This window comes from Spermophilus citellus, assembly GCF_964194105.1.
Source record: "Spermophilus citellus genome assembly, chromosome: 4".
In the NCBI taxonomy this organism is placed as follows: domain Eukaryota; kingdom Metazoa; phylum Chordata; class Mammalia; order Rodentia; family Sciuridae; genus Spermophilus; species Spermophilus citellus.
This window is the reverse complement of record NC_138185.1, coordinates 202,263,529-202,289,698: the sequence shown is the minus strand read 5'-3', so window position 1 is coordinate 202,289,698 and position 26,170 is coordinate 202,263,529. Positions and strand designations below refer to the sequence as shown.

At 36.7% G+C, this 26,170-nt stretch overlaps 2 protein-coding genes across 2 annotated transcripts in view; one reads left to right on the top strand and one right to left on the bottom strand.

The window, feature by feature from the left end:
- SNW1 (SNW domain containing 1) overlaps window positions 1–18,492 on the top strand; it is a 36,638-nt gene extending 18,146 nt beyond the window's left edge. Inside the window, exons 4-14 of the mRNA XM_081291000.1 lie at window positions 399–494; window positions 652–758; window positions 1,555–1,659; window positions 2,886–2,955; window positions 3,576–3,641; window positions 5,623–5,739; window positions 7,364–7,505; window positions 13,435–13,531; window positions 15,559–15,676; window positions 17,456–17,619; window positions 17,701–18,492. Of these exons, the coding sequence (XP_081147126.1) occupies window positions 399–494; window positions 652–758; window positions 1,555–1,659; window positions 2,886–2,955; window positions 3,576–3,641; window positions 5,623–5,739; window positions 7,364–7,505; window positions 13,435–13,531; window positions 15,559–15,676; window positions 17,456–17,619; window positions 17,701–17,899 (1,281 nt within the window). The 3' untranslated portion in view covers window positions 17,900–18,492. The remainder of the gene's footprint in view (window positions 1–398; window positions 495–651; window positions 759–1,554; window positions 1,660–2,885; window positions 2,956–3,575; window positions 3,642–5,622; window positions 5,740–7,363; window positions 7,506–13,434; window positions 13,532–15,558; window positions 15,677–17,455; window positions 17,620–17,700) is intronic.
- Window positions 18,360–26,166, bottom strand: SLIRP (SRA stem-loop interacting RNA binding protein). Its single transcript, XM_081291004.1, has 4 exons — window positions 26,032–26,166; window positions 22,604–22,662; window positions 19,027–19,134; window positions 18,360–18,466 (listed from the first exon to the last, which is right to left on the bottom strand). The coding sequence occupies exons 1-4, from the start codon at window positions 26,126–26,128 to the stop codon at window positions 18,395–18,397; spliced, it is 336 nt and encodes a 111-aa protein (XP_081147130.1). The 5' UTR covers window positions 26,129–26,166; the 3' UTR covers window positions 18,360–18,394.
- Window positions 26,167–26,170: the final 4 nt, after the last annotated feature.

Genomic DNA, 26,170 nt, shown 5'->3' with positions numbered 1-26,170 from the left:
TGGAAATTATTTGGTAACCTGACTTAAATTCTGATGAGTTTTTAATCCGAGATAATGGTTCTTTGGGCAATTTATATCATCATTAATTTCAAGTCCTAGTGAGCCTCAAAAATAGAGATCACTGATGCATAAGATTTTGTTGGCATAATTTATTTTGATTCTGACTTGATTAGAATATCTCAAATAATTTAAATGCATGGGGTCAAAGGAAAATTATTAACTTACTGCCCAGGCAGCAATTTGTGTATATAGTTTAAGCTTTCTTGGTTTTAAAATCAAAAAGACAAAACTGAGTGTCCTAAATTTATAAGTGTGCTGAGAGGACATGTTGACATCTGGAATGACTTAATGAGGTTGCATTTTTTCATTCTCTGCTTGCTTGTGTTTAAACATTTCAGGTCATTTATAGCAAATACACTGACCTGGTTCCAAAGGAGGTTATGAATGCAGATGATCCAGACCTACAAAGACCTGATGAAGAAGCTATTAAAGAGGTAACTGGGAATTGATATATATATATATATATATATATATATATATATATATATATATATATATATATATATATATATATATATATATATCATTATCTTAGATGACTTTTTACATCCTTATTAACTTCCAAACCACTCAGTATGTTTCTTATTTCAGATAACAGAAAAGACAAGGGTAGCCTTAGAGAAATCTGTATCGCAGAAGGTTGCTGCAGCCATGCCAGTTCGAGCAGCTGATAAACTGGCTCCTGCTCAGTACATCCGGTATGAGGCCTGGAATTCTTAATTTCTCTTCAGACTTCATTTGACTTAAGAGTTCTGGTATTCATTCAATATCCTACATAGTCATAATTATAAATGAATTGTCTTGAATAGGGATGTCTATTGACTCCTTGCAAACAATTTAAAGCAGAATTTTTAAAGATGTCCACATTAAGATGTATACTGTTATTGATGTTTTCAAAGTTTTTTTTTATTTTAGAAAATAAGTTACTTGTGGTATATGATCCTAACCACAATTGTTATAGTTTTCCTATTGAATATAATAGACGACCTTACAATCCTTCTGAATTTTGAGGGGCTTCACTCAACTAAATCTTTGTGTGGACAAACGATTCACATACAGACTTTAAAGAAAACCTCAGAGCTGCTAGGGCTGCTGCCATTATTTTTTCTCTGTTTCACAACTTAATCAAAAACTGCTGTGAGATGCCTGCTGGGATTTTTATGTGGGTAGTTTTTCCTCGAATACACACTTATAAAATAGCTACTATTTCTAGACCTCCTCTCTGTGAAACTGAACAATTATACTTTCCATATTAGAAAATGGATGAGGATGGATTGTTGACAATCTAATCACTCCAGTTTACATTGTTTGTAACTCATAATTCCTGCAAATTCTCTTATTTCTGTTCCTGATGGCTCTGCTTAGATATTTTGTAATTTTCTGTTAATCCTTTGTGAAGAGATTTGAAAATGTAGTCTCTTAAGATTATAATAGGAAAATACCTACTGAAAACTTGAATTAGTTACACCCTTAGTTTCCGTCTACTTTCTTTAGGTACACACCATCTCAGCAAGGAGTAGCTTTCAACTCTGGAGCTAAACAGAGGGTTATTCGAATGGTAGAAATGCAGAAAGATCCAATGGAACCTCCAAGGTTCAAGTAAGTAGATTGTTTCACAAGACTGAACCATTGTTCTTAAAGATATTAAAGGAGAAAAATGTCCCAAATGTTCTTAAAGATATTAAAGGATATTTGATATATAATGTCTTATATTTAATGTCTTATATGTAATATCTTAAAGATGCTAACCACTGTTCTTAAAGATATTAAAGGAGAAAAACGTCCCAGTTAAAAAGTGGGATGCATGTGGCTCACCTCTGTAATCCCAGTGACTCAGGAAGCTGAGGCAGAGGATTGCAAGTTCAAGGCCAGCCTCAGCAACTTAGGAAGGCCCTGTCTCAAAAATACAAAAAAGGGCTGGGGATGTGGCTCAGTGGTTAAGTGCCCCTGGGGTTCAATCCCCAGTACCCAAAAAGAAAGTCTTCAAAAGAAAAAAAAAGTAGGGGCTGGGCTGTAGCTCAGTGGTAGAGTGCTGCCTTGCATGTGTCAGGCACTGGGTTTGATCCTCAGCACCACATAAAAATAAATAAAGATACATCTACAACTAAAAAAAAATTTTTTAAAGTGTATTAATACAGTAATGTAGATGAATTATGCTGAGTAAAAGGTAAAAACAAGTACATATAGTATGATTCCATTTATATAAAACTCTAGAAAATGGAAACTATGGTAATAAAAGGTAGAACAGTGCTTGCCTGTGGAAAAGGAGATGGCGTCAGAAGAAGGGAGAGTAAGTGCAATGCAGAAACTTCTGGAGCGATGGATATGTTCACTGTGTTAATTGTGATACTGCCACAGATGTATCTTTCTGGCAAAATTTTAATTAAATTTTTAAAAAATTTTATTTCTTAGTTGTAGATGGACACAATATTTATTTTATTTTATTTTTATGTGGTGCTGAAGATCGAATCAAGGGCCTTGCATGTGCTAGGCAAGCGCTCTACCACTGAGCCCTAACCCCAGCCCCAAATTTTAATCAAATTTTATACTTTAAATATGTATAGTTAATTATATGTCAGTACACATATTGTTATTATGTAACAATAATGTTGGGATGTCAGCTGAGTAACAATGATGACAGCATTGACCACATTTTAATAATTGCTGATGGCAAATGATAGGTGTAGATGGACATTCATTATATCTGTTTCTGCCTGTGTTTAAAGCTTTTCACAACAAAAAATAAGAAGGAGAAATTTGAGATATAAAAACTAAAAGGGCAAAAAAGTATATCACTCTCTGATTGTGTTTGATTTCTCTTTCAGGATTAATAAGAAAATTCCCCGAGGACCACCTTCTCCTCCTGCGCCTGTCATGCACTCTCCTAGTCGAAAGGTATTCTTTGCTGTAGTTCATGATCTCGTTTTTACTATTAATTTCATAAATAACCTCCCTATGCCTAAAGGTACATGTCACCAAACTGATAAGATTTCTTTTGTCAGTATCAAATAATGACCCAGTATAGACTACAAAGTACTATTTCTAGAATGCATATGAGAATGTGTGTGAAATGTTAGCTATTTTATTATTAGTAGCTTAAACCCTTCTTCTAATGAAATGAATAGGATCTGTTTCACATGTGAGTACCATGGGTTCATTAGGTCTCCAAATGATAATATTAAAGGACTTTTTTAATTACCCCAAAAGAACAAGTTTTCATCTGAAAGGTAACACATAACTCTGTGGAAAAATACCAGCCAGCATTTTTAAGTGTCAGAGATAATTTCTAGATTCTTTTCCATTTTTTACTATATTAAAATTATTAATAGAATCCATGGTATGGGAACACAGTATATAGTGCTACCAAAACAAATGGAATTTTACACTTTGACAAAATCTGTCCATTAATTGTTGTATATGGAAGAGTCTTTGATGAGAAAGATCATACTTGGGTTTTTAGCTAGACTGTGAATCTATAAAAATATCACACTTCTCTTGCTCTTTTCTCAACTCAGATGACTGTAAAGGAACAACAAGAGTGGAAGATTCCTCCTTGTATTTCCAACTGGAAAAATGCAAAGGTAATTAATTTAATAATTGTAAGATTAGTCTCTATTATAATCTACTACTTCAGTTGAAACTTTAGCACCTTATCTAAATGATCTCAGAAAGGAATGCCAGGGACTGAGGGTATACATAGCTCAGTGCTATAACTCATGTTTAGCATGTATAAGACCATGGGTTTGGTTCCTAATACCCACACCAAAAATTTAAAAGACCAATTTATGTGACTTTCTAAAATATAAATGTTAGTATGCCAAGCTTATGATTATCATGTAGACTCCTTTAGTGTATTTTAGCTATCATACTGGGCACAGTGGTGCACACCTGTAATTCCAGCAGTTCAGGGGGTCGAGGCTGGAGAATGGTGAGTTCAAAACCAGCCTCAGCAACTTAGCGAGGCCCTAAGCAACTTAGGGAGACCCTTTCTCTAAGTAAAAAGGGGATATGGCTCAGTAGTTAAGAGCCCCTTCGTTCAATCCACAAGAAAAAGAAAAGAAAAATGGAGCTGGGGATATAGCTCAATTGGTAGATTGCTTGCTTCACGTGCAATGACCTGGGTTCAATCCCCAGCACCCAATCCCACCCTCCTGGCCCCCCCCCCCAAAAAAGAAAGAAACCAGTCTCTATGATGTGAGAAAATAACAGTAAATGTTTGGATATTTTTAGTACTTTAATTTTCAACTATTGGTCTCTGTTTATAACATTGCAGGCTTAGGCTATTTAAATCCTGCAGAAATCTACTAACCAAAGCCTCCAGGAGTTATTAAGAACCTGTAAAATATGGGATAAATTGACTAATCACTATATCTCATGCTCCAAATTATATTGTGATTCTATTTTTGATGGGCGAAAAAGGCCAATTTAACTCTTGAATTAAATGTAAGTTCTTCCTTAAAGGAAGTGCTGTCCTCATCCCACAGGAAGGTTGGCTAGTCTGATTTAGTCTGATTAGTATATACTGATTAGTATAGTATGTGGTATATTAAGTATTTGATTCTGTAACACTTTGTTTTGTTAGGAGACCATGGACTAGAGGTCAGTGTTTGGGAATCTAGTCAGAAATCTGGAAGAACAAAGTTTTCATACCGAAATAGGATGAAAACTTCAGAATATAGAATCGGGTTTTTTTTAGGGTTCAATATTTTTATTTGGTAACTCATTCATGCATCAAATGTTTTATTACTGTCTTTACAACTGAAATACACACTTTTTAAAGGGCTTAATTGTTTTGAAACTATAGAATGAAGAAAGAAAAACCTTTATATTAGTGGTAAAATTTAGCAGTTGCCTAAATTGTACTTTACAGAATTGCAACCTTAATAAAGGTTCACTTACTGGTTGAAAGAAATTCTCCTTCTAACTAATGGACATTTATTTTTTTAAATTATTACACCAGACTCTAACTAAAGGATCAAGGTTTAGAAACTCAATTACATAGTAAACTTTATCTTTTTCCCCCCATTTACTAAAACTTAGAATCTAGTAAATATTGAAGGAGTATAGCAAATTAATATCCAAAGATTATTGTGATTTGGGTGCTACCTTTGTGTGACTTGATACTTCTATTCATGAAGTAGCTACTTGGCTGTTTGAATAGTGATTTTCTTTTATTGTACTCCACATGAAAATCTGTTTTTCCAGAGCTTGGGCTCTGAAGACATGCTGTTCGAGTTTCGGTACTAGTTTATCCATTTACTATTCATACGACTTTAGGGACATTACCTAAGCTCTCTATCTCACTATTTTGATCTGTGAAATGTTTATAATATTAACAGCTTTATACTTTTTGTGTCGATTGATGCCATAGAGGTAAAGTGCTTGCTTAATCCTCCATACAAAGCACTCATTGTTACTTGCAGTTATTTTTCATAATTGTGAAGAAAGATATAAGAAAAAAACTTTATGTGGTCTTAGAATGGACGGGTCTTAATTTCATTTTACGTATTTATTGTAGCTCTTCTGTGACTGGTATCTTCTGTCTGCTTTTACCCTTCCTAGGGTTATACAATTCCATTAGACAAACGTCTAGCTGCTGATGGAAGAGGACTTCAGACAGTACACATAAATGAGAATTTTGCCAAACTGGCTGAAGCGCTGTACATTGCTGATCGGAAGGTTGGTCTGCTATAATTATAATTTTTTAAATTAAATTCGTGGTAATTTGTAAATCCATTCTTATTTATTTAAGGTACTCTTAATTTAGCTCCAGTACTGAATGATGATTCAGCTACCTAGGCTGATCCAATTTTGCAGAGATTGTTAGGTTTTGTTCTGTATTTTATAATTTTCCTGTTTTAGATGTAGATGTTGCCCAAAGGGGGCAGTTACAGGATTAATTGAATGCTATATAAAATAGTATAATGATATTGAGTGTTGATATTATATATTAAATGTTATATGTGTTATATATTAAATGTTATGATATTATATATTAAATGGTATTAAACTGTGAACTTCAAGTTCACATGGCATAAATGTCATCTTTGATATAGGGAGAGCAACTAAGAACAGAATAGGGAGGAAGAGCATGAGAAGAAGATCACCATTAAACAGGGTCGAGAAGGGGGAGGGAAAGAGAGATAGAAGGGAAATTGCATGGTAAAGGAAGGAGACCCTCATTGTTATACAAAATTACATATAAGAGGAGTGAGGGGAAAGGGGAAAAAAAACGAGAGAGAGAAATGAATTACAGTATATGGGGTAGAGAGAGAAGATGGGAGGAGAGGGGAGGGGAGGGGGGATAGTAGAGGATAGGAAGGGCAGCAGAATACAACAGACACTAGTATGGCAGTATGTAAAAAAGTGGATGTGGAACCGATGTGAATCTGCAATATGTATATGGGGTAAAAATGGGAGTTCATAATCTGCTTGAATCAAATGTATGAAATATGATATGTCAAGAGCTTTGTAATGTTTTGAACAACTAATAATAATAAAAAAAAGTTCACATGGCATGTGTTTAGCATGTAGAAAAGATGGTCTTCTATATCACAATGAATTCCCTTATAAACATTATCTCTTTAAAAACTTAGCCAGATATGAGGGCACACTTGTGCAATCCAAACTGCCCAAGTTTGAAGCCAGCCTGGGCACCTTAGCAAAATAAAACAAGAAAATCTATCTCAAAATAAGAAAAAAAGGGGGTGGGGTGGGCGTTTCTAGGTACATAGCTCACTGATAGAGCACTTCACTAGCATGCCTAAAACCCTGGATTTGATCCCCAACATCAAAAAAAAAAACATAAATATCAATAAATATATATATCTCTGTTAGGCTTAAGTTTTACCTTGAGTTAGATAAATTTTTTTTTTAAATTTCTTTTGTTTTTGTTCTTTAATTGTTCTGAGAAGAGGTCTGTTAGTTGTCCAGACTAATCTCAAATTCCTGGGCTTAAGTAATCTTCCTTCCTAAGCCTCCCAAGTGCTGGGACAATAGACATGCAGCTCTGTGCTAGCTAATTTTTTATTTTTAGATTTTTTTTATGAGAATGCATTAGTAAACACTTGACTTACAAGATTGATTAGGGTCACAATAGTTTCAGCCATTAAAACACTCCCCAGGGTGAAAAACCTACCTTGCACAGTTTTCTACGCAGGATATCTTATTTTAATCAGCAGTTACAAATATGAATTCTGTTTAATTGCTCTTCCAAGCCATACTTTAGTCATGGAGTTGGATGATAGCTGTAAATATTTGCCCCACAGTAGTGTCCTATTTAATGTCATATTTTTACTAACAGGCTCGTGAAGCTGTGGAAATGCGTGCCCAAGTAGAGCGAAAGATGGCTCAAAAAGAAAAGGAGAAACATGAAGAGAAACTTAGAGAAATGGCCCAAAAAGCCAGAGAGAGGAGAGCGGGGATCAAAACTCATGTGGAAAAAGGTACAACATTCTCTTGGTAGAATTCACTTAATGAACAGTATGTATCTCATTTTAGAAAACCTCTTTATTGTCTTTTTGTTTCTTAGTTTATACAAAAGTAGTAAGTATATATAAAGAAAACTTCTGATATTTCAGAAATAGTGTAGAAATGGAAAGTAACCTCTACCTTACAAAGCTGTAGCAGCAGAAAATAAGAGAGTATATTTGAAGGTGAGCCTTTCATGTGGGAGTGTATACTAGAATTTTCAGGGGGTTTAAGTCCTGAGCAATATACAATTGGCCCTCTATATCCTCAGAAACCACATCACAGATTGAACCAACTGGCCGAAAATGTTTGGAGGGAAAAAAGAAATAACCTGTAATCTAGAGATGATTGAAAGTATAAAGGAGGACACATGTAAGTTTTATGCAAATACCACCTCATTTTACATAATAGAATTTAGTATGCATGCATTCAGGTATCCCTGGTGAGTGTCAGAACCAATTCCCAGGAAATATCAAGAGATGGTACTTTAAAAATCACATTATTATTTAGCTAGGCATGTTGGCACACTGCTTTAATCCCAGCTATTGTAGAGACTAAGGCAGGAGGATCACAAATTCAAGGACAGCTCAGGCAACTTGATAAGACCCTATCTCAAAATAGAATTAAAAAGACTGAGGATGAAGTTCAGTGATGGAGTGATTAGTCTCCATGTACAAGGGCCTGGGGGCAGGAGGGTATTAGTCAAGTGATAGGCTGGTGGGTTGTTTTGGTTTTCTGTTTTAGTTTTCTTGAAATTTAGAAGGAGAAATGAGGAAGTCAGCTTGCCCATATGGTAAAATAATTCAGAGTTTTTCTCTCTCACAGGCTAATGTATTTTCTAATCATTAAAAATGTCAGTGCTGCTGGCATGGTGGCACACACCTGTAATCTTGGGAGGCTAAGACAGGAAGATCATGAGTTCAAAGCCAACCTCAACAATTTAGCAAGGTGCTAAGCAATACAGTGAGACTCTGTCTCTAAATAAATACAAAATAGAGCTTGAGATGTGGCTCAGTGGTTGAGTGTCCCTGAGTTCAATCCCCGGTACCCCCCCCCCAAAAAAAAAAAAACCTGCCAGTGCTCTCTAGTTTTATTTAGTGGTCTCCATTGGTGTATTAATTCTATTGGAGTGGGGTGATTAATTCTGATTAAAGAAAATAAATACTGGTCTAGTTCAAGTATTCATTCTTTCATTCATTCAGTTAACATTCTGTGCCTACTATGTGTCGGGGTTTTTTCTATACGCAAGATTTTTCACTTGACATTGTTTGGGAGTGGGAGGGCAAGCAGTTAATTTCTGCTGAGTGTTGACAGACAAAAAAATTAATCATATAGTAATATTTATAATAATGTAATAAAAGGTAACAACTGCTACAGCCAAAAATAAACTGGGAAGCGGATATAAAAGTACCAGGAGAGGGTTTTCAGACTGGGCCTCCTTCTGAAATGATAACACTGTCACAAAAACTTGAAGATTAAGGAAGTAAGCCATGTGGCTATCTGGGGAAGAGTACTCCAGGTAGAAGGATAAAGCAAGTGCAAAGGGCCTGAGTTAGGAGTATGCCTGTGTGCGCAGAGAAGCATGGGGAGACCAGTATGGCCGAGAGTGGTGAGGAAGGAGAGAAATCAGAGATGTCCAGATAGTTAGGACAGGTGGGAAGAATAGTGGCCAGCCAAGATCACATGGTCTTTCAGCCATTGAGAGGACATAGCTTTTACATCAAGTGACAAGAAAAACAGTTGAAGGGTTTTGAACAGAACAACATTGCCACCTTTATTGAGGTATAATTGACAAATGAAAGTTACATGTATTTAAGTTGTACAGTGTGGTATTTTGGGGGGTTTTGTTTGTTCATTTTGTTTTGTGAGTCTTGCTATGTTGCTCAGGCTGGGCTCAAGAGATCTTTCCTCTTCAGTCTCTCAAGAAGATGGGACTAGAAATGAGCTCAGTAATATACCCAGTCTAAATTTTCTAGGCATTGTTTTTTTGTTGTTTTGTTTTATTTTGGGTTTTGGTGCTAGTGATTGAACCCAGAGCCTTGAACATGCTATTAATTAGCATGTAATCTACTACTGAACCACACACCCCAATGAATAGATTCATTGGATGAGTAGATTCTGGAGAGCTAATGTACTACATGGTGACAGAATCTATTCATCCAGTTCACCCCAATGTAATGTTCTGATATATGTATACTTCATAAAAGTTTGCCTCTGGGCTGAGGCAGAGGCTGGGGCTCAGTAGTAGAGTGCTCACCTAGCATGTGTGAGGCACTGGGTTCAATTTTCAGCACCAAATATTAATCAATTAATATAAAGGTCCATCGATAACTAAAAAAAAAAAGAATGTTTGCCTCTGTTTAGCTAATTAACCTATCAGTCATCTTGAATAGTCAGGTTTTATTTTTACCTTAAAACTACACACATTTATTACTGTAATGAATTTCAGGGAAGCTAAACTCAAGGTGTTAGCAGTGCTGCTGCTTCTGAAGGCATTCATTTCCATGCCTTTTCTAGTTTTAGAAGCTCCATGTTCTTTTGCTTATGGCCACTAGCTAGCAATCATGTTGTTCTGATCTCTTCCAATGTCACATCTCCTTCTCTGCCTCTCCTGCTTTCCTCTTTTTTTAAAATTAGATTTTATCTTTCTAAAAAAGTTTTATTGGTACATTTTTATTATACATGATGGTGGGATTCATCATATTCATCTGTGCATATAATATAATTTCTCCAGTCCCTACCTTTACCTCTCCTGCTTCCTTTCCTATTATATGGTAGTTTTTATAATTTTGGTGAGAACAATTAAAATGTGTCAACAAATTTCATTTATTCAATGTAGTATTATTAAATACAGTCATCATGTAGTACATTAGCTCTCCAGAATCTATTCATCCAGCATCATTGAAACTTTGTACCCTTTAACCAGCATTTCCTCTAACATATTTCTAAAAGGTTACTCTGGTCACTATGTTAAAAATAGAAAACTATGTCCCAGCTACTCATAGAGTAGGCTGAGGAGGAACACAAATTTAACACCAACCTAGACAACTTAGTGAGACCCTGTTTCAAAATAAAAAGGGCTAGGGGCTGGGGTTGTGGCTCAGCGGTAGAGTGCTCGCCAAGCATGTGTGAGGCCCTGGGTTTAATCCTCAGCACCACATATAAATAAATTAAATAAAGATATTGGGTCCACCTACAACTAATAAATAAATAAATAAATAGGACTAGGAATGTAGCTTAGCAGTAGAGTGCTCTGGGTTCCATCCCTAGTACCAAAAAAAAAAAAAAAAAAAGACTATGGCATGGGCATAGGCAGAAGCAGAGAAATTATTTAGAAGGTTATTAATAATCAACTGGTACGAGTTAAAAGAAGGAATCAAGAATGGTGGGATTCATCATATTCATATATGCAAATAATATAATTTCTCCAGTCCCTACCTTTACCTCTCCTGCTTCCTTTCCTATTATATGGTAGTTTTTATATTTTTTTACATATAAAATATATTTTATATATTTTGGTGCCAGGTGCAGTGGCACAAGCCTGTAATCCTAGCAGCTCAAGAGGCTGAGACAGGAGGATTGTAAGTTCAAAGCCAGCCTCAGCAGTGTAGCAAGGCCTTAAGCAACTCAGTAAGACCTTTCTCCACGTGAAATATTAAAAAGGGCTGGGATAATGACTCAGTCACTACACACCCCTGGGTTTAATCCCTGGTACCAAAGGGGAAAAAAATGACTTAACAACTTTTGACCTGAGCAATTGGGAAGGATTAAATTTGCCATTTACTAATACTGGTGAAATTACAAGGGGAACAGGATTGGGAAGGAAAGATTAGGAGTTTGATTGAGGACATCTTAAATTTAAGATGGAGGTGTTAAGCATGCAGTTAATTTTGGGAGTCTAAGTTCAACTGTAGGGAAATAACTAAGGTTGCAAGTAGTAACCCATGTCCCTGAATAATATGAATGACTTAATGAGGTAAGATATAAATGCCTGCCTGTTGTTCTAAATACTTTACCAGCAATTTAGAAGTAAAATTTGTTAAGACAATGGATGTAGTTCAATAGAGTACCTAACAGTCACAAGGCCCTGGGTTTAGTCCTGTGCACTGCAATAAAAGAAAGAAAATTACTTTATCTTAAGTTGTCTCAAATGATTAAAAATAAAAAAAAAATAAATAAAAAACAGAATGGTTCTTAAAATAGAGATAATACCTTGCACCCTATCAGATCATAATGGAATGAAATTAGAAATCAATGATAAAATAAAAAATAGGAGCCACTGTAACACCTGGAAACTAAATAACATGCTACTGAATGATGAATGGATAGTAGAAGAAATCAGGGATGAAATAAAAAAAAATACTTAAGAGTGTAGGAATGGTGATAGTTTCTGTCTCACAGCAGGAGATGGCCTGCCCTAGGAACTTCCTGTGCAGAGGTGCAGGTCAAGACTGCCCTGTTGCTATGGTAACTCCTTGCTTAAAGGAGGTTCTATGTAAGACACAGGATTGTCAGTCTTGACTCTGAGTTCAGACACCAGCTGCTAGAGCTAGAGAATTATGAGCATCCGTAGATAATTGTAATTGTCTTCATCCTTCAACCTGCCTGCTTTGAAGAAACTTTCTCACAGAAAACCCTTTTGATGATAAAACTTATATATTAAACATGCTGAACTAACTAGGTCATTGCTCCTCCATCAGAGGTTGATGTCCCACTTGGTCCCAGCTTTCTCTCTTTAAAAAAAAAAAAAAAAAAAAAGTTCTACACAAAAAGAAAGTATGGGGGCTGGGGATATACTACTCAGTTGGTAGAGTGCTTGCCTTGCATGCACAAGGCCCTGGGTTCAATTCCCAGCACCACAAAAGAAAGTAAGTATGGGAGATAATGGGCTTATTAGCTAAACTGATTTAGTTATTTTGCATTATAAGCATATGAAAACATCATACTGTATCCCATAAATATATACAATTATTATTTGCCAATTAAAAAAAAGGAAGAGTCTGTTGCCAGATATTAGTAGTTAATATTTATTGTACTTAATATAAGCAGTATACATGTATTAACTCATACAATCTCTATAGCAACCTTTATGCAATGGTGCTATTATTGTTACTGTTTTACAGAAGAGGAAATTATAGGCCAGAGTAGTTAAGTAACCTGCATAAGGTCACATTGTTAATTTTATCATGTAGAAACAGGATTTGATGACATAGGTACAGTAGGAATAAAGATGGCAGCAAAAGGTTCCTTGTTTATTAGAATCTTTCAAAATATAAGGAAAAATTTATGCATAATTCTTTTTTCCTGACAAGGAAATTTTCAAACATCCAAAAAAATTGAAAGCACTGTATGATGAACACTCATATCCACCCACCTAGATTTTACATTGGATATTTTTAATAATTACCATCTCTAAATTTGCTTTGTCACATATATATTCATGTTTCTGTCCATTTATCAATCCACTACTGTACATGAAGACAATGTACATGAAGACAACAGTGCTATATGCTTCAGTATACAGAATTCACATTCAAAAAGTTCTTATACAGCTCAGTGTGATGGCACAATCCTGCAATCCCAGCTACTCAGAAGGCTGAGGCAGAAGGATTGTAAGTTCAGGACCAGTTTGAGCAATTTAATCAAAACTCTGTCTCAAAGACATGGGCCCAGCTTAGTAATAGAGCACCCCTAGGTCCAATCCCCTACACCTCAAAACCAAACAAAAATTAAACTAATACTGTTTATTAGATTTAAATTAATTGCAAGTAAGGTTAAAAAGGCTGAATGAATGTGACTACAAAGAAGTACGTGGAATTTTCTCTAAAGTTAAAGAATATTCTTGTATTTAAAATATTAATGAATAATACAGTAATGAAGTGATTTTCAACTGTGTCCACACAGAGGATGGGGAGGCACGTGAGAGAGATGAAATCCGTCACGATAGACGAAAAGAAAGACAGCATGACCGGAATCTTTCTCGGGCAGCTCCTGATAAGAGGTATGTGTTATTTGATGTACATACAAATTATTAAGAGGTTCTTTTTATATTAACTTTTGGAACAGAGTTTTACTCCACTGGTAGCAGTTTTGCTTTTTCTCCCTTTTATTTTTAGTTTGATAATAAATTGGCACCTAATTTTCTTGTGCTTAATGGTTTTGTCTTAGCAGAATTGACTATCCCTAGAATTAGTCCTTTCTTCCATCACTTTATAAGGTCAATTAGAATTAAGAATGGGAGCTGGGTGCGGTGTCACATGCCTGTGATCCCAGCAACTCTGGAGGCTGAGGCAGGAAGATTGCGAGTTCTGAGCCTGCCACAGCAAAAAAAACAAGATGCTAAGCAACTCAGGAGACCTGTCTCTAAATAAAATAGAGCTGGGGATGTGGTTCAGTGGTCAAGTGCCCCTGATGCAATACCCAGTATCCCGCCCTCCCCCCAAAAAAGACTGGAGTATATGGAATGTGGATAAAGGAATTTAGATCAAGATTGTGAAAAGGAAGTAGTGAATGAGACTGCTCTGATCTGTTATTTTCCTATTTCAAATGGTGAGACAAATTATTTGCCTATGTTTTTAGACAGGAAATAAACTACCATACCTTTATTGACATCCTTTCATAATGCAGAGTGCTGTATCCAATACAGGGTGTGGGGGGCTGTGGGGGTTAGTTTTGAAAGAAGTAAAAATTTGAGCAGCTTATTTGGGAAAATTTTAAAAGCATTCTTAAGTTACAAAATGTATAAAACAAATAAGTGCATGTGTGGGGACATAAAGTAGAAAGTGTAGTTCACAGATACTGAGGAGCACAATTGCTAAAAAGTCAAGGAAAGCTATAATACAAAAGTGAAATTCTGAGTGTTGTTCAAATGTAAATGTAAAACATTTTCCTCTCAACCAACTTCCATACTCTATACTCTGGTCATCCTAGGAGCTGATGCAATCCGTTTTTTAAGTCATATCTTAAATCACATCTGTTGGTGTTGGTTATTGTTGAAGTGGCATATTTCATCTCCCTTGATAAGTGTAGTCATGGAAAAGCAAAGAATCTGAATTCAGTGTTGTGGGTAAATCTACAAATTAGAAGAAAGAGGAATTAAATGTGAAAGTTTTCAATTAATGACACTCTTCGTTAGAACTTTCTAAGTTGAAAAGATTAAAATGGTTTGTAGATAAATTGAGCCCTTAAAACCGGTAAAGTGACTGAAAATTGGTAACATAGAAAAGCCATAAATAAATTGGGTTGGGGGTGTGGCTCAAGCGGTAGTGAGCTCGCCTGGCATGCTTGGGGCGCTGGGTTCGATCCTCAGCACTACATTAAAAAAAAAAAAAGATGTTGTGTCCACCGCAAAGTAAAAAAATTAATAAATATTAAAAAATGTTTTCTCTTTAAAAAACAAAAGGCCATAAATTTGTGATTGGATGAAAAGCACATTGTCTATGGAAATAATTAGACCTGAACATTTAGTAAAATTAGTGATGACAGTTACCATGGTTTCATTCCAATGTAGATTGTGTACGTACTAAAATAAAATGGTAGAGGAATTAAGCCGAATATTAAAAATTCAGAGTGATTATTGACATGTTTTCCTCAAATTAGTAGGATAAAATTATAGAATGTGGTTAAGCAAAAGAAGTGATTGTAGTGTGTGGATGATGATTCAAATGAGGCGTCACTTAGCATCCACTTCCCAAACCTTTGTCTAATGATAGCAAGTATAGACCAGAGCAGTTTCATAGTTTAGCATGGTTCTATGGTGATTGTTTGTCCATAACAAGAACTAATCTATTGGACGTTTTTTTGAGCTAACAGAAGAGTCCTAATTGTAGAACTCTACCTCCTCTAATCCTGCATCTGAAATGCTATACCAGCTGCCAACCTGATTACACATTATCAGGAAATTTATGTTCACAAGATATAAACATGACATATTCATTTCCTTTGCTTCTGAGATTGGTTGTATTTAAATTGAATATATTCAACTTGTCTGTAAAGAGTGTTCAGTTAATTATATTGTGTTTCAAATAGGTCAAAGCTGCAGAGAAATGAAAATCGAGATATCAGTGAAGTCATTGCTCTTGGTGTGCCCAATCCTCGGAATTCCAATGAAGTGCAGTATGACCAAAGGCTTTTCAACCAATCCAAGGTACAAGAAGTTTAGAAACAGCATGGTTTGTGTGTTGACATGAATACCTATCCTTAGGGAAAAGAAAATTTAACATGTCTTTGATTTGGATTGCCAAAATTTGGCCAGTGTGGTGGCAAAAAATTGGATGTTGTTACTTAAGAGACAAGATGAAACATTTCTGATTGTGACCTCTTAAATTTGGATACAATTCAAAGCATTCAATAGAAAATGAAAGAAATGGGTGATAAGAAATTAGGTGGTTCTGGTGTATGGATTTTTTTTAATTATATATATAATTTTTAGTTGGACACAATACCTTTATATATTTTTATGTGGTACTGAGGATCGAACCCAGCACCTTGCACGTGCTAGGCAAGCACCCTACTGCTGAGCCACTACCCCAGCCCTGGTGTATTTACCTTGTATTTGTAAACTAGAGCCAGTGTTCTATAAAACTACCTTAGTTTTTTTGATCTGTGGATTCTTTTTTTTTTTTTTTTTTTTTTTAAGCTACAGAAACATTTCAACTAGAGAGCTTTTAAAAATGAACCTTGAAAACTGGACTAAAGTACCAGACTGATGGTCAGAAAATCTAATTTCTAGTTCTGGAGGTCATTAACCAGCTAGGACACTATTTCTGCTCCTTTGTGGTACTGGACCTTATGTATGTTAAGCACACACTGTGACACTGAGCTACGAATCCAGACACACTCTATTTTAATTCACCTAATGTTGATTAGTAACTATGCATATGTTAGTGAGATCAAAAATAGATGTGCGTTTCCCTTCAAGGAATCCATAGTCTACGGGAGAAAGCAGCAGACAAGTGCCTACACACACACGTGGGTGTTTGTATATAATGACAAGCAATGCCTCAGCTTCCAGGGTAGTGGGGACTACAGGTGTGTGCCACCACACCTGGCTCACAGGGTTTTTTGTTGTTTTAAGCATTGAGATAATATAACTAAAAGACTTAGAAAAATGCCTGCAGTACGAAAAGCACTTGACAAATTATTACAATTATTTTAGAAGAACTTACTTAAATGTTTTCTGATCTACCTAAAACCTCCAAGTCATAATTAGCTTTGTCCTTCTACATCCCAGTTGAACTAACACTTCTATATTTGTAACCACACACTTGGTAGTGGTGCTTTCCAATAATCACCTACTCACGAAGTAAGTGGATTGCAAGTTTGAGGATAGCCTGGGCAATTTAGGGAGATGCTACTTCAAATAAAAAGGGCTGGGAATGTAGCTCCATGGTATAGCAATTACCTAGCGTATGTGTGAAGTCGAGGGTTCAATCCCCACTGTCACCAAAAAACAAAACCATGTGAAGTCATTTAGCTAATAAATGATGTGATTAAAATTGAAAATTGAATGTCTTGACCCCAAAGATTTGTTCTTAACCACTGTATATATACAATGACTGTTTATCAGCCTGAAAAGGGAGGTTGGTTTGAAGGTTTCACTTAAGTATTTATGTAGTGATGAGGATCAAACCCAGTGCCTCATGGGTGCTAGGCGAGCACTCTACCACTTGAGCCACAACCCCAGCTCCAAGCATCCCAGTTTTAATGACTGCTTTGTTAGTTACAACTTGAATTCCTTTGTCTCCAGGGAAGGACCCAAACATCATATGAACAAGTTTATGTATTTGGGATTTTTTTTTAATGAAGACCTTTTTTTAATTTGAAGTTAAGATTTTTGAAATGAGAGCTATAAATGAGCATTTATTACTCATAAGTGTAATCAGATTGTTTTTAATAAAATATATTTTCATTCATTTTCCCACAGGGTATGGACAGTGGATTCGCAGGTGGAGAAGATGAAATTTACAATGTGTATGATCAAGCCTGGAGAGGTGGTAAAGATATGGCCCAGAGTATTTATAGACCCAGTAAAAATCTGGACAAAGACATGTATGGTGATGACCTAGAAGCCAGGATAAAGACCAACAGGTACCAAGGCAGACAATTCAATTTTGGTGTTTACACCCATGAAATAAGTGGAGGTTCATAGTCCTTTCTGTTTTTCCCTAGATTTGTTCCCGACAAGGAGTTTTCTGGTTCAGACCGTAGACAGAGAGGCCGAGAAGGACCAGTTCAGTTTGAAGAAGATCCTTTTGGTTTGGACAAGTTTTTGGAAGAAGCCAAACAGCATGGTGGCTCTAAAAGACCCTCAGATAGCAGCCGCCCCAAGGAACATGAACATGAAGGCAAGAAGAGGAGGAAGGAGTAGACATACCTCTCTTCAAAGTGAATGAACTATTACACATAACCCTAATGATGCAAGTCATGGGGGAACACTTTGTAAATGGTCGGGATAAAAACCAAACCTGGGTATCAGATCCCAGTGCTACTTTTTACTATGGGAGATGAGGGGACTAAAAATTCTACTTTGAATATTTGGCTTTTTTAAAACAGTGGGTTGTGTTTGTGCTTCTCCCTCCTTTTAGCACCTGCAGAACATACAGCCCACACAGAATTAAGACCATTTTGTGTGACACTAGTAGTGGGGGGTAATATTTTACATAAGAAGAACTACTTATGAATAAGGTTACCCCAACCATGATGAGGAGGATCATATTAGGACTATGCCACCAAATGAATTTTGCCCCTTTTGTGCTATTTTACTTTGGAGTGGAGAAAATAAGGTCTTGCTTAGTACAACTATTTGTTAGAAATAAAAACATTTAGACAAAATTCTCAGTTAAATTTATTTAATTGGAAATAATCAGAAATCTTTTTCTTCATCAGATGTTTGGTCACCTTGCAACATTTTTCGTCTTTGAGCTTGAATGTAGACCTAAAAAAAAAAAAAAAAAAATCAAATTAGCACTGTAAGAAAAGGCAATGTGTGCAAAAAAATTAAAACTTTAGCAAGTTCCATTTTATAAGAATGCCTTACTAAGGACTGAGCACCAGTGACTCAAGCAGTTATTTGTACCTTGTTGTTGGGAGACTACCTGAACTTTAAAATGGTAAATAAATTTGACACGATATCTTATAATAAGTAGAGGAGTCAGGATTTCAGCCCTAGTTTTGCCCAATTTGAATGTGCACTCCTGTTTCCACTGCTGGTATTATTTATACCTTGCTAACCATTAAAGATCTTCTCACTGAGAGTATACCTCAGTGGTAGAGCACATGCTTAGCATGTGTTAGGCTCTGGATTCAATCCCTAGCACTAAAAATTAAAGGGTCCTCCTGTTTCTCCACACTTTTTAGAAATGAGCACTCTACCGCTACCACTCTTAACAAGTATTAGAGAAGGTTTTCAGACCTAAATTTCCCAAAATTCCTGTCATTCCACACTTCTGGCTTATTAAGTAATACATGGAAAGCTCATAATAAAGAAGCATTTACCTTTACTCCATCAATAATATGATTTTCCTGTTGTATTGCATTCTGAAGTTCTTCTTCTGATGAAAAATGAATCCAACCCATACCTCTGTGAAAGCCAGTCTCTTTGTCCTGAAAAATTTTAATAACAAAGGAAAAGATTAGGGCTGGGAATGTGGCTCAAGCGGTAGCCTGGCATGCGTGCGGCCCGGGTTCAATCCTCAGCACCACATACCAACAAAGATGTTGTGTCCGCAGAGAACTAAGAAATAAATATTAAAAATTCTCTCTCTCTCTCACACTCTCTTAAATAAATAAATAAATAATTCTCTTCTCTCCCCCCTCCCTCTCTCTCTCCTCTCTCACTCTCTCTAGAAAAAAAAAAAGGAAAAGATTAATCATGAACTTGAAAAAATTTCCATTTGTCAAAACCAGATTACAGACAAATGTCAAATAACTTGCTTTAGTATATATTTACCTTCCTGAAGGATATATACCAGTGTCAACATTCTGCTTTTTTAACTGTCACTGGAGAAGATAAGGATAATGAGGTTTATGCATTATTCTGGAAGCAGACCACAGTAACAGCCAAGGGAAACTGATTACTACAGTACTCAGACTAACCCCCTCATTCCTAGGAACTAGAAATAAGCCCCAAAACCTAGCTGCATCTGACATTTCTGAAACTAGTCAACCTCATCCACCACTACTACACTTTCATCACATGTTCCTAACAAAAGACAGGAAAGTAAAATATTACCTTTACATAGCTAGTATGAATGATGTGGAAAATAGAGTCTTGTGCTTGGAGGCACACTGCTGAGTCCCTTTAGCCATCCATTAAAGGACAGGCTGGGGAAGATGATCATTTGGTTCTCAATCTTGCTAAAAGTTATGTTGTGTTTTGTGGAAGACCAACCTTGCACGTGACTGGGTCACACTCCCAGGCTGGGTGCTGAGACAGTCACAGAAATGTGGCAGAGCTTTCCCCACCCTTCTTGGGTTCAAGGGTCAGTGTCTCCTGCATGGGTGTCTTGCTACAGCCCCATGGGTGAAACTGCTCACCTGTTCCTTTGTAATATAACCCCTTGCCCTGTTTAGGATAGAATCTTCCATGGAAGTGCCTTGTGTGTGTCCCCTTCTCTTACTGTGCCCTTGGGTGTGGCCTACCCAGGTGTCAGTCAACCTGCTGACAGTGGACATCATGAAGATAGACTCAGCCCCCTGAAACCTGACCCCTTGCCTCATTTGAATAGCTTTTCCTCAATAAAAGGGGTGAGCTCCTGCCTCGCTCTCTTCCTGCAGACCCTTAAGGTCAGAGGAGTCATCACAGCGACTCCAAAGAAAAAGGTATTTGTGTCTCTTATGTGGTTATTTCGTGCAGCCCAGTTAGCCTAGTTTAACTGGAGTGACTTCCTGAGCCTTTTAGACGCAAGTACAGAAACCCAGCAGTGTTTTACCAAAAAAGTCAAAAGACTTACATATTGCTCCTGTTCTTCAGAGTGTTAACCAAGAATGCAGGAAAAGTTTCTAGTGATTTCCCAGTCATCTCATTTACTTTCCTACCTGTGATAGATGCCTCCACTGGATTGACCCATTTCCACAAGTAAAGGCATTTAAAAAAAAAAAAAAAGTGAGTGTTTTAAATTTTAGATAATATATTCCTAAAAAAGAAACCAGGATTTCCAACTTGCATACAATAAATTTAACTTGAATTAATTTTTTCCTGTTATATTTTGTTTAGTGTTTTACCAAGAATCAAAGCCTTTTTATAAGATCTGTTCACCCTGGGTCCTAAATTCATTTTTAGTGGCAACCAAGAAAAATCTATTCACTTTTATTAGAAGAAACGTTTGTAAATAACTTTAAAAAATTTAGTTTTTAAACATAGAAAGCTATACATTCATGTCTGTAATCCATGTTTCAACTATGAAATTCCATTATATCAATGACTTTATCTAGTCAGTCTCACTGATAAACATTTAAATTTTTTAGTTGATTACTGCTTTGAACGTTTTTGAACATATATTTTTATAGGATAAACTCCTACAAATAGAATTGTTAAAGCATATACAAACCCTCTTTTTTTTTTTTTGTAATACCTTTATTTATTTTTATGTGGTGCTAAGGATCCAACCCAGTGCCTCACACATGCTAGGCAAGCCTTCTACCACTGAGCTACAACCTAAGCCCCCAAATTCTTAATTTTGGTATTTTGCCAAACTAGACTTCAGAACTGAAGGTAACAGTTAAATTTCTCAATGAAATTGAGTGCCAGTTTCCCTACACTTTAACCAACACTAGATAGAGAAAATCTGTGAAAATTTTTGGAAGCTAAATAACATTAAACCAAGAGTTAAGAATTTAAATTTATTTAGGATGATATTTTACCATGGCTGTTTCAGTGTCATGAAATGTTACTGTGTGTAAACTCCAATCACACACACACATACCCCACTGCAAAAACCCAGTAATTGTAGAAAATTACAGACTAGGATAAAGCAGAAAAAATTTACAAAATGATTTTTAGATCCTCATGAGAAAGCAAATGAAATGTAATTAACAAAAGTACTGTTTCGTAGGTTAGAAATACTAAAACTAAATGGCATTCAATAAAATTTAAAATAGACACTACAAATTCTAAAATATTATCCTTTACTTCCTGAAGTCATTATAATGGTTTAGGGAGCAGATTTCTGAAGATGGAACCCATATCTCCATGCACCCTTTTCCCGTATAACCCCCCTTCTTGGAGTGTAGGCAGGATCTGTAACTTTTTTCTCAACAAAAGAATAAAGTAAGGATGATAGGCTGCCATGCCTTGTTCTGACAGTGAAGGCACTGTCACTCCGGTGATTAGGTTATATGTAAGATTTCTATATTAACAGACTGGAGAAACTCCCTTGTTGGCTTTGAAGAAGAAAGCTGCCATGCTGTAAAACAGACTACGAAGTAGGTGACCAGAAATTACAGGCAGTCCTTAGGAAGTGAGAGCAGCTCCCAGCTAAAACCCAAGAAAACAGGGACCTTCATCCTATAGTTGAAAGATGAATTCTACCAAAAACTTCAGGGAGCTTGAAAGTCAGTCTTCCCCTGAGACTCTAATGGAGCACACTGAAGCCCCAGTGGATAGGATTGCCATGCACAATCCTGAGCAGAGGGAAGATCAGCTCCTCTGTGCCCAGTTGTCAGATCACCTGTTTTTTATAGACATTAAGTTTGTGGTAGTTTGTTATGCAACAATAAAAAACTACTACAAATACCTAAAGTTTTGTTGTTTTAATCAATAATACCCATAACTTTATCAGTAAAGACTAAACAGCTTCCTTTTTTTTTGGTACTAGGGATTTCTACCACTGAACTATAACCCCAGCCCTTTTATTTTGACAAGGCCTTGCTAAATTGCAGTCCCCCTGTCTCACCCTCCCAAGTCATTAAGATGACAGGTGTGTGTGTGCCACTGCACCTGGATTCATTATTAATATATGCTTTCATTTTAAAAAAGCAAGAATTAGGATAATACTAGGACTGCACACATGCTAGGCAAGCCTCTACTTCTGAGCTACACCCTCCAGACCCCAACAGTTAAGATAATACTCACAAAAGGTACAGTGCACTTCCGTATATGACCAAACTGAGAAAAGTGTTCTCTCAGCTCACCTGTACAAGAGAAGAAAATATATTAAAAATATTTAATACATTTTGTGTTCTCTATCCTAGATTGTAATTGGAAACCAAGGGGGGTCCAAGAGTCCCCAAGCATCTTGTAGAACTTCTTTATATATTCTTAGCCTTAAGATTTCAACAAGCAGCTACAGGACTGACCAAATTGCCATAATGTACCAAATTTGAAGGTGGGTTGGGGACATGCTGGGCTGGCTATAGTCTCCATATGCAGCAAATACTAAGTATTTTCATCATACCAGATACCATACTAGGTATGTGAATTATAATCCCTGTGAGTAGATCACACAGAAGACGAAAATCAATTACAATCCAGAGTGTTGCCAGCTATATTAGAGGTCTCCAAACAAAATCCCAATTTATTGGACTTTCATAACTTAAAGTTTATACTAGGCTAAATAATTGGTGCTTGAAAATATGTTTTGTTGACCTCATTGACCTTTCCTGCCTTATTTCCCACTGTTGGCCCACAGTTCTCTCTCTAGCACAGCAAACGGAATTCTCTATATCCTATCCTGTGGATTCCCACTTTTGCACATGTTGTTCTCTTCCCTTGATATGTCTCTAATCCTATCTCCTTCCTAAGTTATAACTATCCTTCCAAACTCAAGCCAAATACATCTACTGAGTATTATTTTATGGGGCTCCTACTGCCACACAGGAAAAGTACTAGCCCTGGGGGACCTCAAAAATTTATAGCATGTAAATGTATTAATTTGTTGCAGTGCTAGGGATTGAACCCAAGGCAAGCACTCTACCAGTAAGCCACAACCCCAGCCCTAAAATGTACTATCTTAAAGATGGAAAACTACATGACCACTTTTTCTTCTGAACTACAGTAGTTGTATTTTGCTGGTTTGAATTTTATATTATCTACTTATATCTTTTAGTTCATCTAAATTTGATTGGTTCAACTCCCTATATTTATGTTTGTAAGTCTTCTCAGCCCCACCACTACTCGTATACAAGAGTAGAAACCACTAGTTTACAGTGTAAAATACATAGTAGGGCTTCAATATTGGCTGAATAAGTAAACAAATAATCCTTCAACAATTCACAAAAGCTAAATTCCTGTAGGTCCCTAATAGTTGGTCAACCCAGCAGGAAAGATCAGATCACAGAACATGATGCTAACAAAGCAAAACCGTGTTAAACATGTATGTTTTACACCATCTATTATAAGTTCTAGAAAACACTTCCAAAATATTATGGTTTGGGTCATAAATGTCCCCAAAGCCCTCATGTTGAAGGCCTGGTTCCCAGTCTGTGGGATACTGGGAGATGGGGGAACTTTCAGAAGGTGGAGCCTCATGTACAAAAGTTAGATCACTGGGGGTGTGCCCTGAAAGGGATCCTCTCTCTGCATCCCATTTGCCATGAGGTGAACAGCCCTCCTCTGCCACACACCTCCCACATGCATGATATACTATGCTGCCACAGGCCCAAAAAACAGGGTAAGCAACCTCAGACTGAAACCTAAAAAGAGGTAAAAATAAACCCTCCCTCCTTCGAGTTGTTTATTTCAGGAATTTCTTCACAGCAACTTAAAAAAAAAAAACTGGATGGAAACCTTTTTACCTAATCACTTATAATTATTCAGGGAAAACAGCTATAAGTATCAAAAACAATGCCTTTAACCTAACAGATAAATGTTAAATATTGGCTGAGTGAGCAAGTGAACTGAGAAAAAGTATTTCAAAGTTGTGATTATGGAGCTTTAAAAGTTCTAGCCAGGCGAAGTGCAGTAGTGCACGACAGTAATCCCAGCGGTAATCCCAGCGGCTCAGGAAGCTGAGGCAGGAGGATCAAGAGTTCAAAGCTAGCCTCAGCAATTTAATAGGCCCTAAGCAATCAGTGAGACCCAGTCTCTAAATAAAATATGAAAAAAAAAAAAAAGCTAGGGATGTGTCTCAGTGGTTAAGTGCCCCTGTATTCAATCCTCAATACCTAACCCACAAAAAGTTTTAGACTAGCCATTATGGTAGAGAAACTTGCAACTACTAGATGCTGGTGAAAACCTTCAGCCTTTTTCAGAAAGCATAAAAGAAACTTTATTTGGTTTGGTCTTTACCATGCACATACTGAAAGATGGGGCACAAACCAAACTCTCCTCTGAGCCACCAAAACTAAGAAAAATAGCCAGGTCCAATGGTGCATATCTGTAATCCCAGATACTCAGGAGGCTGAGGCAGGAAGTTATTAAGTTCCAGGCCAGCCTGGCAATTAAGGGAGACCCTGTCTCAAAATAAAAAGGGGTTGAGGGGTTGCTGAGTGGTAGTACCCCTGGATTCAATCCCCAATGGGGGATGGGGAGGACACCTAAGAAAAATAACCCTGTTCCATCCTTTTATTTAAGGAGACTGGTCTATACATGAGGACATCTATCAAAGTTGATAGTGAATTTTTAAGTTTTAGTAAATATAAAAACCTTAATACTGCAACTGACAAGAGAGTTCAGAATTTCTCCAACCCTTTATCTCCAGAATAGGCCTCTCTCATGAGCTTCAAATTTAGTAATCATGAAAATATCATTTGTTGAGTACTTTAACAAATCTAAGAAATGTATATATAAGCTCATTTAATCCTCTTCACAATGCTACCAGGTATTATTGATGCCATTTTTTAGATGATTAAACTAAATTAAAGAGCCGTGAGCCTCTTTCCCATAATTATCTTCAGTTATTCAGGTTTTCTTAACTACTAAATGGCTGAGTTGCAAGTCTGACTTCAGAGTCCGCTTCTCAATCACAATGTACAACCTCTGTCCAGTATCCTGAAAGCGACCCCACAAGCTTCTAAAATCCCAACTTTCCGACTTTACTCTCCATCTCCTCTCAGCCTCCTCCTCCTAAAATCCAACTACATAACTGCTCTTTCCCTCATTACATAACACCACCACCCCGCTCGCAAGACATCACGAAATTCCACTGATTTTGTTTTCTGAAAACCTAAGTAGATCTGATCCCTTCCCTTTTACCTCTTTCCTCGCTTAGGTTTTCATTTCTGAATTAAATGTAACTGCCTGTTATCTCGTAGCCATGCCTACAATCTTGCCAGTCAAAACAGTCCCTTCTAAATCATAAATTCCAAAAAGTGACCAAGTAATAAACGTTTCCACCAAATCATTACAAATTATAGGAGATCATAAATTCGTGCCCTAAAATTTCAGGGGGCATTCCCTAACCTTTTAATTGTGAAGAACACTTCTGTGCACTGGTTTGCCTGGAAGCAAACTTGGCCTTCTAATGCTACCACCACGCTGACTTCAGTGCTCTGCACAATGCAGAGGTTTTGGGGATCGCTTGGACCTTAAAATTCAGCCTCACCCACATCTCCATCACTCACTCGACGCCGCGGTCCAAGGAATTTTTCTGACAAAAGCAATCGTACGACCAAAACTCGAACGCAGGGCCACTGCACCTCTCGCCGCCGAGGCTGCCATCTTCAGACTAAAGAACCTCAGTGAGCTGGTGTCGTGACCCCG